The sequence below is a fragment of the Sarcophilus harrisii genome, chromosome 4, assembly GCF_902635505.1.
Source record: "Sarcophilus harrisii chromosome 4, mSarHar1.11, whole genome shotgun sequence".
NCBI classification, from domain to species: Eukaryota; Metazoa; Chordata; class Mammalia; order Dasyuromorphia; family Dasyuridae; genus Sarcophilus; species Sarcophilus harrisii.
In genome coordinates, this window is record NC_045429.1 from 420,538,858 (window position 1) to 420,553,064 (window position 14,207).

The 14,207-nt window shown below is 32.2% G+C and overlaps 1 protein-coding gene across 1 annotated transcript in view; it reads left to right on the forward strand.

The window, feature by feature from the left end:
* MAN1A2 (mannosidase alpha class 1A member 2) overlaps positions 1 to 14,207 on the forward strand; it is a 196,494-nt gene that overhangs the window by 71,321 nt on the left and 110,966 nt on the right. Inside the window, exon 4 of the mRNA XM_031967376.1 lies at positions 13,340 to 13,458. Within this exon, the coding sequence (XP_031823236.1) occupies positions 13,340 to 13,458 (119 nt within the window). The remainder of the gene's footprint in view (positions 1 to 13,339; positions 13,459 to 14,207) is intronic.

A 14,207-nucleotide genomic window follows, 5' to 3' on the forward strand; every position in this document is an offset into this window, starting at 1 on the left:
TGCATGTTTAGAACTCTTAATTGAGATTTCAGCTGGGTTAATCAGAATGTGGTGAGGGTTGTTGACATATTTTTTGTGCACACACACACACACACACACTTTACTACATGTATGTTTATATGGGTATGTTTATATACACATACGTGTGTGTGTATGATAATCTAGATAGGCAACTCTCTAACAAGGTTGGGGGAACTTAGAGTGGGCACTGTATGCCCACTGTTAAAATTAGAATTGTGAATAAACATGTCAGCTTGAAGGAAACTGCATTCAGGTATTGGGGAGGAGAGGAGATAATTTTTGAGCATAACAAGAATAATAAAGTTTTAGTGCATGTGTCTTGAGACTAAAAAAGTAGGGAGTTAGTTCAGAGTTTGGATGTTTGGACAAGAATGGTTTCTATCTATGATGGAAGAGTAAACAAACTTGAGGCCTGAATGTAAAGGGATCTCATTTCAACAAGTAATCGAGGAAGCCTGGCATGGATTGGAGTTCAGAAGTAACTAAAATTGAAATAAAAGCCAGATTTTTTTTTTTTTTTGGGTGGGGGGAGGGAGTGAACGCCTTATAAGCTGAATTGAGAAGCATAAAGCAATGTACTTGTAACTTAGCTATTTGATATGTAATTTATAATCTACCCTAAGATTTTCTTTACAATTTGATAGTTTGTATACTTTTGACTGATTTTATTATCAAGGTTTGGACAGAGAACTATGTTCTGTAGAAAAAGTGATCCATGGATGTTCATGGCTTCAGGTTTGATGATCTTTGAAAAAGGTCCCTTTTTAGGAAAAACTCTGGCCTCAGCTAAAAGCTATCCACAAATAGGTGGTATAATCTCTAAAAATAGAGATTTATCTTGCATAGTGGTTATTTTTTTGACACACTGCAGGCTGCTAGAATCTTCTAGGGGAAACAATAAAAATTATTCACTGCTTCAGCATCCCAAATAAGAGGCTAATACTGTAATCAATATCTGGATTCAAGCTTTGATTATTCAAGGAAATAGTAGTTCTTTAAAAGTATACAGAAATATAAAAGTAATTTTTAAGTATAATAAAAATAATTTTTATTTCTGAAGCAACGTAATATATTAATTGGAAATTTCATATGGAGCATAGAGTGTAACAAAGCATCACAGATTGTTGCAAAATCTTTTTTCTCTCTAGTGTCTCATCTTGTTTGCATACAACTTCTAGATTAATTCCCTGTAAAATTCTGTGTTTTTTCATATTATTTTCTTGCTCAAAAGCCTTGTTATTGCTTTCAGGGTAAAATACTGTCCCAGCATGCAGTGTATTTTAAAAACAAAACAAAACTTTTGCCAGACTACTTTTTCAACATCTTGGTGGAAATATCACAAGTCCTATCTCTCAACTAGAATGATTTCTTCGACATTTCTCAAATATTCCACACTTTAAAATGTTTCCTTATCTTTGTTACTTATTCACATCTTCTGTGAACTGGCCTTGAAGGCCAGTTGGATTTGATCTCCTTCTTGAAGCTGCCTTTGAGTACTTTGTATTCTATGGTACTTATCTGTGCTATTTTACACTTAAACATATATTGCCTAGAAAGTTATTATTTTATCTTTCATATATATGAATCTTCTTAAATAATTTTATAAAGTCATTATTAATAGAGAATGTTCATATTTGTTTATATTGTGGGCAAGCCACATAACCATCTTTGCCTCAGTTTCCTCATTTGTAAAATGAGCTGGAGAAGAAATGGCAAATCCTTCCAGTATCTTTGCCATAAAGACTCCAAATAGGGTCACAGAAAATTGGATATGACTGAAAAATGCCTGAACAACAACAGTAACAATATCAAAATTTTTCCTTTTAGTTTTTGTGAATGTTTGTCTCTTGCTTTTGTTCATGAAGTCTTCCTTTATCCATATATCTGAAGAGTCATTTCTTCCAAGCTTTTCTAAGTTGTTTTTTGATGTCACCTTTTATTTCTAAATCAGGTACCCATTTGGATTTTGTCATCTATATAGTGAGCGATGTTGTTCTATATATAGTTTCTGCCAGACTACTTTCTAATTTTCCTAACAGTTTTTGTTATATAGTGCGTTCTTGTTCCAATAACGAGGATCTTTGAATTTTTCAAATACTAGTTTACTATGCTTTTTTTGCTTCTATATATTGTATATCTATTCTGTTCCATTGATCAACTGCTTTATATTTTAGCCAGTACCAAATTGTTTTAATGATTATGTGACATAGTGTGGTTTGCTATTTGACCCTACTATAGATAGGCTTACTTTGTTCAACAGTTCCCTGATATTCTTGACCTTTTTAACCACCAGATAAGCTTTTTAAATTATTATTATTTTTTTTTTACATCTATCTTCACTACATAGAGTGTTCATATAGTTCTTGCATGTTTCTTGGCAAGTAGATTTCCAAGTGTTTTTATACTATATTATTTTAAATGGAATTTCTTTCATTGCTTTTCTGCTGGTTTTTGTTGGTAACATACAGGAATACTGGTGATTTTTGTGTGTTTATGTTACATCCTGCAACTTTACTGAGTTATGTTTGTTAATTTTTTTGTTGCTTCTTTGTGGTTCTTTCTAGTGGTTTTTAATAGTAATGGGTATAATATCTTATCTTTCATTAAACTTCAAACTTTTCCTATCTTTGGGCTTCTTTTGTGTAACTTACAAATATACTAATTTCTTCCCCATCTTTAAAAAGATCTTCATTTGATCTAACTATCCCTTCTATGACAGTTTTTCTATATTCTTCATTTCCTTTTCATTTTCCTATATGATTATGTCATACACAGCCTGTCAGGATATCCCTCTCCCTCCGTCCCCCTTATTGTAAACAGTTTGTATGTTTTGATAATTGTTTTAAATTTTGATAGAATTCACTGATAAATCTGATTTTTGAGTTTTTTCTTTTGGAAATTCCTTTATGACTTGTTCATTTTCTCTTTGTGATAATTTAGCCTTTTTTTTTCTTCTTTTCCTGGATATTTTATAAGCAAGTATTTATTTCCTTTTAAGTTATTTATTAGTATATTGTTGCACAAAATAGTTTTAGATAATTTAAAATTTTTTCAATAGTATTTTATTTTTCCCAATATATGTAAAATAGTTTTCAACACATGTTTTTGTAAAACTTTGTGTTCCAAATTTTTCTCTCCCTCTCTTCCACCTCCCCCTCCCTGAGATAGCAAGCAATCTGACATAAATTAAACATGTACATTCCTTTTAAACATATTTCCATGTTTGTCATGTTGTGCAAGAAACATCAGACAAAAAGGAAAAAGAAAACAAACAAAAAGGTGAATATGTTTTGATTTATATATTTGATTCACATCTAGTCTACATCGTTCTAGACATTGTTCTCTCTCAGGATGTAATGTGCATTTTCCATACCAAATCTATTGAAATTGCCTTGAATTACCACATTGGTGAGAAGAGCCTAGTCCATTACAGTTGATCATCACATAATCTTGTTGTTACCACGTACAATGTCTCTTGGTTCTGCTTACTTCACTTGGCATCACTCCAAATAGGTTTTTCCAGGCTTTTCTGAAATGATCCTGCTGATCATTTTTTGTAGAACAATAATATTCCATTACTTTCATATATCATAACTTATGTAGTCATTCCCTAACTGATGGGTATTCACTCAATTTCCAGTTCCTTGCCACTAGAAAAAAAAAATACAAACATTTTTGCATATATGGGTCCTTTTTTTTTTTTTTTTCTTTTTTATTATCTTATTGGGATACAAATCCAGTAATGAGACTGCTGAATCAAAAGATTTGCACAGTTTTATAGCCTTTTGGGCATAGTTCCAATTGTTTTCCAGAATGGTTGGATCATTTCACAACTCAATATATTAGTATTTCAGTTTTCCCACATCCCCTCCAACATTTATCATTATCCTTTCCTGTGATCTTAGCTAATCTAAGAGATGTGAGGTATAGTACTTCTCAAGAGTTATTTTAATTTGCATTTCTCTAATTAATACTGATTTAAAGCATTTTTTATGTGACTAGAAATGGCTTTAATTTCTTCATCTGAAAATTGTTCATATCTGACCATTTGTCAGGTGATTTTATTTTTTCCTCAACTGTTCTGCATTCTTTTTAATTTTTTAATTTAATTAATTTAATTTAATTTTAATTTTGGTTTTCCTATCTTTTTAATCCCATTGATTGCTCATCTATTTTATTTGGTTTTCATAATTGCTATTTTATGTTTTGGTTTTTAAAGTACATAAGGTTCCAGATTGTTGTTGTTTTAAACTATAAGCTTGCATCATTGATTTGGCTCTTCCTTTGATGTTGAAAAATATGAGATGGGCAAATTTTTCTCTAAGGACTCTTTAAACTTCACACAATCAATTTGGTATGTTGTCACATTGGAATAGTCATTTTTATTGATGAAAATATCTCTTGTTTCCCAAGCTTTGTAATTGTCATCAGATCTTCAGGATTGTTATTTAGTCTCCCAAGTAATTTTTTATCCCTTTTTCAGAGGCATTTTTATTTTTATTACAATGTGGTCAGTAAGGACTTTTATTTAATATTTATGCCTGTGTACATATTTTGTGAGGCTTTTATGCTATAATACATAATCACATTTTTAAAAAGGTACCATAGACAGCTGAGAAAATGTTTATGTTTACTTGACAATATCTCTCATGTATATCCCCTTTTCTCCACTTATAAAGCCACTATCCTGATGCAGGCTTTCATCATCTCACCTTTGCACTGCTGCATTAGTGTTCTGGGTAATCTCTGTGCCTCAAATCACTTTCCCCTCCAATTCATCCATAAGTCATTTGCCAAAGTACCTTTCTTGCAGTGCAAATCTGACAAGTCAGCCCAATACTCAGTAAATTCTAGTATTCAGATAGAAGGTTTTCTTTGTCATCTAGAGCCCTTTACACCCTTGCCTCTTCCTAAATTTTTTATCTTATAATTTACAATCCATACTTGACTTTTTGCTGTTCCCTTACACAGTAGTCCTCCCTCTCCCTTTTCACTGGCTATCTGCCCCTCAGCCCTCCATCTCTGCCTCTTGAAACATTCAGCTCAAAATTCTACTTTCTGAAGAAGGCCTTTTCTACTCTTCTGCACTGCTAGAATATTATCTCTCTTATCTTTCTCCAACTATGTAGGATATTCCCAAAGTTTTAGTATAGTTAAAAGTTATTAAAACTTTTAACTATTAAAACTGTATTAAGACTTTTGGAACAACTTTTATTTATTTGTATTTGTTTACATTTTGTCTAGGTCTGAAAGTAGATTCATTGATTTCCTCTTTTCTCCTGTAACTCATTCCTTTAAGCATTTAGATGGTATGCCATCTGCACATTACATATTAGTGTTATTGTACCTTTGGGTATAATATGATTTCCATTTTTATATCATTTAACCAAGTCTGATTTTGTTTTTTCTTATTAGAGATAATGGTTGCTACAGCTGCTTAAAAATGTTTTCAGCCCAAGCATAATAGATTTTTCCCCGCTTTTTATTTTAAATTTCTGAGTGAGTTTTGTGGTTTAAACAAAAGTGTTGCATTCTACTTTCTGATTCATTCTGGTATTTTCCATTTTATGGATAAGTTCATCCATTCAGGTTCATCTCAGTGATTGTCAATTTGATATTTCTGGCTAATATCTTCTACCTTTTCCTCTTTTATTTTCTCTCTCTCTCTCTCTTTTTTAAGCATAAAAAGGGAAAAGGTGTTCTCAAAAAACAGTAAGTTTACCATTTCTGCTCTTCATCTTGGTACTTTATGTAGTCCCTGATCACATGTTAAAGTTCCTTTTCTTTTAATGCTCTCTTCATGATCCACTGTTTGAGGTATTTTTTTTAACTCTGAATTCCTTCTTTATTTTATTCTTCCTCTTACATTGCTCTTCTTTCACTGTTCTTCTGTTTCCCTATTGTTTGATGATTTTTCCTACATCAAATTTCTTTGTGTATGTCTAGTTGAGATGACTATAAAGTTCATGAGACTTCTTCCTGCATCCTTCCTTCCACATTAATAAGTATTTTTTGTATGCCCTGATTATGTGAAATAGTAAGTTCTATTCTTTTGTTTCCTTTCTTGTTCTTCCCGCATTCCCAACACATCAAACTTTCTATCCTATTTCTATGATTTTTGAAACCATTAATATTTTAAGCATAAACTCTTTTTTTCTCCTTTTACTAGAATATAAATACTCCATTATATAGTTCCTTTCAATTGCCCCAGTGTATTTACCTTTCTAGATTTTTTTTTGATTTGGGTGTTTTCATTCCAGATATTCTCTCTAGCAATTCTGATCTTTTCTTCAGAAATAATTGGATGGAGGTTCTCTGTTTCTTTCATTAAATCTTTTTCTGTAGGATTATACTCAGTTTTGCTAGTTGTTATTAAGTTTACATTTTTCTAATATTTCTCTAAAAATTTTTCTTTTTTCTTTTTCTTAAGATTTTCCTTTTTTGATTCATGGGATCTTTTGTTCTTGATCCATTCTAGTTTTTGGGAAGTCTTGTACTTAGGTAATATTTTGTACTTTGTTTAGTAAGTATCCTTCAGATTCTTTGTAGCTCTCCTTACATCTATGATAACCTTTTTATCTTTTATTTCATTCATTCTAAGACTTTGTGCACCAGCCACACCTTTATTTGTAGACTCTTTGTTATTAGGAACTTTTTTTTTAGGATTGTGTTCTGAACAATCCTAGATGCAAAACAAATTTCTTTATTGTCTTAGTTTTCTGCTTCTTCATATTTTAAGCTTTCATTTTTAAATTAAACCTTTATTTCAGGGACAGGCTCTGAGTACTCCTACATAGATGGTGGCACCTGTTTGGTGTCATTTGTGTTATTTGAAGTCTAGTCACCGATTCTCATATTTGCTGATGCCTCTTTTGCACTTCATCCTGGAAATTTCCAAGGTCACTGGTATTATCCACTTGTAGCCTTAAATCATTGAATATGGGTTGCCTTAGACAAATTGAAACCTGACAAAGACCTTAGTTTAAAAAAGCTGAGATTTTCTACTTTATCAGGTATCATCTCCAGTCATCCTGATGTGTGTCTTGCTGCTGGACTCGGCTGACCTTGGAGGAGAAAGTGAGGTTAATGACTTTTCATAATTTTAGGTCACGTAAATTCAGTTCACTTGCAAGTCAAGACACCACCCTCCTGATGTCTTGTAGTACTATATAATACTACATATATTATGCAGTTCTGAGTTTTTAAATTTTAATTTCATTGGTATAAACAACTATTACTGAGGGGATTCTCTCCATTAATTTTTATCAATAAGTCATGGTTGCGTGGAGCCATGAAAGACAAGGGGCTTGCTAAGCGTCCCATAGTCAGGGTATGTGCCAGAGGCTGTTTCTTTCTTGGGCCACAGTGCTTCTAGAAGAGAATGAGTGTTGTTTACTTCAGGCCGATGATGATATTCTATGATGATGTCCTGGGGCAGGGCAGAGCTTCTCACAACCCTTTAGATAAAACCAAATAGCTGCTGGACACTAGGCCCATTGTAGGCACTTCTGGGAAAATCATATAACATATTAGGAGAAACAACTCTTTAAGAGACTCTGAAATTACAGAGAAAGTACCAACCTATATTAGTATAGAGAGTTTCCTTACATGATCCTACTGAAATTGGAGATATTTAAGAAATAATGTTTAATTTTTATTTGGTAATTCAGCATCTTACAGTGGCCTAGGAATGTTCTTTTTGAAACTGTTTTCCTTTTTATGATAGTGCACATTAAAGTCTCTTTGGATTTTAGAGTTAAGAAGAACTTATGTGATCATCTAGTTTAAGCACCCCTCTAATATACAAGACTCAATTTGGCACATGGCCATTAAGCATATTTTTAATTACTTTTATTGATGGGGGGTATCATTGAATATAGGAAGGGTGACATTTTGGAGCTAAAATAGTTTTATTTCAGAAAATGGCTTAAAAGTAATTGTAGTTAATCAAACATTCTTCATTAATGATATTCAAATTTACTAATCTAAACATTACTTAAGAAAAATGTTTTTTCTCTTTTTAGTATCAGTTATCTTTTACACCTCCTGTCTTTAGTCACAAAGAAGTAACCTTACAAGTTAATGAGACCAGTTTATAGATAGTATCCGGACAATAAATTAAAAATATTCAACAGAAAGACTTTTTTTGGATGAAGGGAGTGAGACTGTTGGAGGTAAAGTGATTTATCCAGGTCACACAGCTAGTTGTGTCAAGTGTCTGAGATTGGACTTGAATTCAGATCCTCCTAACTCTAGGGCTCTGCTCACTGGAGCACATAGCTGCTCTGCAGAAAGACTTTGAAAATCAAAAGTGGGCAATGTTGAATAATTGTGTGGCCTCCCTAAGTGACCAGTTTGAAGAAAATTAATTGCCCTTATTTGGATATATATGGATGAGTATGTTTGAATAAGTCTGATTACTCTGTAGCAGGGTACTTAATATATATGTATATTTTTTCCTTTTTTGATTATAGATTCAATTAACAGTCTGGTAAAAGGTGTAAATGGACCCTTCTCAGAATATCTTTAAATTCATTTAAAAAATACACAGGCTCCCAGGGGAACAAACTAATTATAATGAAATAGTTATAAAAATGTACATAAAAAAAAAAGTTTATGAACGCTTACGTTAGTCAGTAAAATTTATTAAGGATCTAATATGGGCCAGGCACTGTGTTAAACTCTGGGGCTATGAGTCAAAAGACAGTCTTTGGAACATAAAAACATCATAAATATTATTAGATGGCTAGGATACTCCATAGAATCCAACCTCACCAGGATTGAAATTGAAATTTGGACTTTCTGCGGTGAAATAGTAGAAAATAATACTCTTTTAATGTCTATTGAAAGATGAAGTGAATATTAATTTTTTAAATAAAATAAGCAAAAGAGATGAATGTGAAGAAGAATATAGAAAAAGAATATTGCTGATCAGGGCCTCTCATGTTCTGTATCCTTGAACTAGGCTGGAATTAGAGGGATTCTGGAAAAAATTTACTTCAAGAGGGTTTAACTTCCCAGGGAGTCTTCATCTGATCTAAGTGTTTTATAGTTAAGAAAACTGATGAATTGAGGAGAAGCTGTCACATATACAGAAAAACAAAAGGCATTGCCCAAAGAGAATAGTCAGTTCATTAGTTGTGACAGTTTCAGAATTGGCAGGAACTTCAGAAACCATCTGGTCCAACCTATACTTTAAATTCCTTCTGTGTGATCCCATACAAGTGTTTATTTAGCCTTTTTAAAAGTCTTCATTTATAGCTAAGTCTGTTTCCTAAGCAGTCCATTCCACCGTTGTACAATTCTGATTAATAGGAATCTTATAAATTTACACTGAGGATTTTTTTTGGGCTATTGTTTTCTTATATTACACTACTTATATGGAAACATGTCTTATATGATTTCATGTGTATAACATTAAATTGCTTGCCTTCACATTGAGGAGGGAAGGGAAGAAAGGAATGAATTTGGAATTTAATTTTCTTTTCTTTTCCTTTTTTTTTTTTTTTCTCAATTATAGCTTTTTATTTAAAAGTTACATGCATGGGTAATTTTACATAATTGACAATTGCCATACCTTTTGTTCCAATTTTTCCCCTCCTTCCCCCTATCCCCTTCCCCAGATGGCAGGTTGACCAATATGTGTTAAATATGTTAAAGTATAAATTAAATACAATATAAATATACATGTCCAAACAGTTATTTTGCTGTACAAAAAGAATCAGACTTTGAAATAGTGTACAATTAACCTGTGAAAGAAATAAAAAATGCAGGTGGACAAAAATAGAGGGATTGGGAATTCTACGTAGTGGTTCACACTCATTTTCCAGAGTTCTTTCTCTGGGTGTAGCTGGTTCAATTCATTACTGCTCTATTGGAACTGATTTGGTTCATCTCATTGTTGAAGAGAGCCACGTCCATCAGAATTGATCATCATATCATTATATACTTCAACAACAATACTATATGATGACCAGTTCTGATGGACCTGGCCATCCTCAGCAAGGAGATCAACCAAATTTCCAATGGAGCAGTAATGAACTGAACCAGCTACGCCCAGAGAAAGAAAACTCTGGGTGATGACTAAAAACCATTACATTGAACTCCCAATCCCTATATTTATGCCCACCTGCATTTTTGATTTCCTTCACAAGCTAATTGTACAATATTTCAGAGTCTGATTCTTTTTGTACAGCAAAGTAATGGTTTGGTCATGTATGCTTATTGTGTATCTAATTTATACTTTAATATATTTAACATCTACTGGTCATCCTGCCATCTGGGGGAGGGGGTGGGGGGTAAGAGGTGAAAAATTGGAACAAGAGATTTGACAATTGTTAATGCTGTAAAGTTACCCATGCATATAACCTGTAAATAAAAGGTTATTAAATAAATTAAAAAAAAAAAGAATTGATCATCATATAGTATTGTTGTTGAAGTATATAATGATCTCCTGGTACTGCTCATTTCACTCAGCATCAGTTCATGTAAGTCTCTTCAGGCCTTTCTAAAATCATCCTGTTGGTCATTTCTTACCAAACAATAATATTCCATAATATTCATATACTGTAGTTTATTCAGCCATTCTCCAATTGATGGAATTTAAATTTTTTTAAGAAATGTATGTTAAAGTTCTTTTTACATGTGATTGAGAAAAAAGAAAGCATTTAATTTAAACTGAAAATAATTTTATCCTTCTTTTTTTTTCTCCTGTTGGTTTTTATTTGTTCTTTGAGGCTAATGGAATAAATTTTTCTTAAAGTCTCATATAGTTTCCCATATAGTTGGAGATAATTCTCATTGTTCCCTCCTACCACCATGCCTCCCAACAGGTCTCTTTTCCAGAAAAAAAAAACATTTTCAGTTTCTTCGAGAGTCTAAAAGTTCCTTCATTGCCCTAATCATGGCCATCTGAATTTATTGGAGTTTGTTGGGTACTAGGCCTAAAATGTTATATCCAGAATTGATAGCCCTGACAGTTCACAGTCCTGATGATGTCTTTGGACCTGAGCACAGCCCAGTGGCACTAGCACCCCCTCTTGTTTTTTGTAGGTGCAGCGCCTCAGCTAATGCAGTAGAGGGTGGCATTAACTTTGTAACTGCCAAGCAGCAGTGGTCTTGCCTGCTCTGTTGTCCTGCTTGTCTGATTGTAGCTCCCAATTGCTGCTGACACCTGCTTCTCTTTGCTCAAGTAAAGACTTTTGAAAAATGGAATCCTAGGAGGTATCATTCTTCTGGGCTAGTTACCACATTTCTACTGGTATTATTAAGCCCCAAAGTCCTTCCCCATTCTTCTTTTTATCAAGTTACAGTCAGTCAGTAGCACAGTTCACATCTACTGATCCAGGGCCCTCTCTTTGTTTATAGCATGGAACTGTTTATACATGGAGGAGAGAATCTATGAAAACTTTTACTGAAAGGGGAGAATAATTTGGCTGACAATTCTGTGACTTTCTAGTTGGATAGGAAATTTAAAATTCCAGGAAATCTCTAACTTAAATTGAGTCCTGAAACATGCATCTGCATCCACTTAGTTTGACTTTACCCATTCTTTACCAGCCATAGTAACATTTCTGGCATGGGGTAGGCTGGTGATAGCTGTAAGTGTTTATATTATCAGCTCTGCTGTCTGTCTACTGTCCTTTGTTTCAAGAATTAGGGAAATGCTCTATCTTTAGATTTAATTTTAGGTTTAATTAGGATTAGTTTTAGTAATTAAAAAATGATGTTAAGTCAGGGAGACCTCTGAGGGTTTGCTTCTCATCCATAATTTCTCAGTTCCTTTTACATGATATTAATCATTGGTTGTTTGCATGTTGCCTCCCTTGTTAAAAGATGAACTTATTGAGATCTGGAATCTTGATGTTTTTATGTATTCTCAGCACTTAGCACATAGTAAACACTTAATATAAGTTGAATGAATGACAGTTGTTAAATATTGAAGCAGAAATGTTTTTTGAAAATATTATAACAATTGTTAATAGTAGATTTAGTGATATTTTTCTTTGTTAATATTCAGATGCTTATTAGATTTTTTTATTTTTTAAAGAAATAAGTGGATTTTTTGAGGCATTAAGTAGGTTTTAGCTGGGAGAAAAAGGTCAGAGAAACATTAAGCATTCATTTAAACTTAGAGTGCCACCTACTGTTATGGCCACTGTAAAAGATTATTGGTTTACTTTTGATTATTTGATGTGGCTTATTAAATTTAATTGGCTTTTTAACAATTGAATCACTTTTCCACTGATTTAATCAGTTATTTGCCAAGTATTTATTAAGCATTTACAAAGTGCTAGGCATTATGCTAGACTTAAAAGTAAAAATCTCAAGGAGCTTACAGTCTGGTGAGTTGAGACATAATGTCCATATAAACATACATACAAAATAGTAGACTTAAGATAATCTTTGAGAGAAAGTACTGGTGCTGGGAAAGGGCCAGGAAAAAGCTTCGTCTGTAAAATGATACATTTTCATATATGCTTTAGCTTTAATTTGATTTTTTATTTGGCTTTGACTCCCAGTCCATCCACCATTATGGCTTGTAAGAAAACCTTGATGTTATGTAGTAATTTGTATATCATTAAATGCAATGGGGGAAAGTAATTTCTATTATAAGATTTTACCTGAGTTACAATTTTCAGTGATACTGCCTTTTTATATCAGATTTTATTAAAGTGAAGTATCACTTTTGTGTTAGTTGCGAAACCAAGGCATTTTGGAAACAAAGACTTCAATCTTGTGTGTTCCTCTAGTTTTAATAGAATTCCTTTCAACATATTTTAATTGAAGTTTCTGCATCTAAAAAATTGAAATAATAAAATTTGTACTACTTAAGGACCTCAGGAGGCTATTGGAAGGAAAGTACTTTGAAAATTGTAAAGTGCTATAGAAAAGGGAATTGAAACTGAACTGAAAAGTTGTGAAATGTTACTTTCATTCTTTGCATCAAGAATCTAATCTCTTAAGATATTTTGAATTTTATTTTTTATGAAGAATATTGCTATTTTCATAATATTAAATATTACAAAAGAGATTTGAACCTTTAAATCTTTGCCTCTTTCCCTTAAAAACAACAACGAATTTTTAAAACTCTCTAATTCTGCTTTCTTTGTTGTGTATGAGGATAAATTGCTCAAACTTGGATTAAGATATTTAACTATAATCTTTATTACTGAAAGAATGTGAATGATTATCTTTCCTTACCTTTTAAGATAGGTACTCTGTCAGACTTAATTTTTGTGCTATTTTCCCTTTTTTTAAAAAAAAATAATTTAATGAAAAGAATACTTAGTTTGACATTCTATTTTCTTAATTCTAGGAAGTTCAAAAATGGGTGCTACTATAGTTGATGCTTTGGATACTCTTTATATCATGGGACTTCATGAAGAATTCAAAGAAGGACAAGAGTGGATTGACCACAATCTTGATTTTAGTGTGGTGAGTATATAATAATGATTACTGATCTTTTAAAGCAATATTGAAAAAACCCACAGAATTATGTTTCATATAGTTTTACATAACATAGGACCTTAATGTGACAGAGTAGAGGGACACTAGTCCCATAGCCGGAAAGCCTGCATTTAAGCTGTGATCCTGACATTTAGTATGCATGTGGCCTTGTAATAATTGCTTAGCTTTTCTGAGCCTTAATTTTCTCATTTAGGAAATGAGAATAATAATGTTTGTTCTACCCACATCACAGGATTGTTAAGAGAAAATATTTTTGTAAACTCTCAAGTTTTTCATATGGATGAGTTATGTCATAATAAGCTTTTTTCCCCCCTTCTATTAAAATATAACCTTGATTCTGAAATTTAATTTTTTTTAAAATTTATTTTTAATTCTTATGCTCTTTCTGGCTTTTTTCTAATAAGTCTTACTACTCTTGTTACCTATTTATTTTTTACCTTGAACTACTGAACTAATTCCTTGAATGTTTTTATGAGTAAATATAGCTGCAAGAATATATTGTCATTATTGTATTTTTATATTCCTTTTTAATATTTTTGTCTTGTCATTTGGACAAAATTCTGGTGTTTGTCAAATAATTGGTATTTAAGGATTGTATTAAGTACTTATTTCTATAAGTAATATGAATGGAAATAGACTTCTGAAAAGGATATATTGTACATATTAGCTCATGTTGACTACAGATTTTTAGATTGTCAGGATCTTTTTTTGGTTCG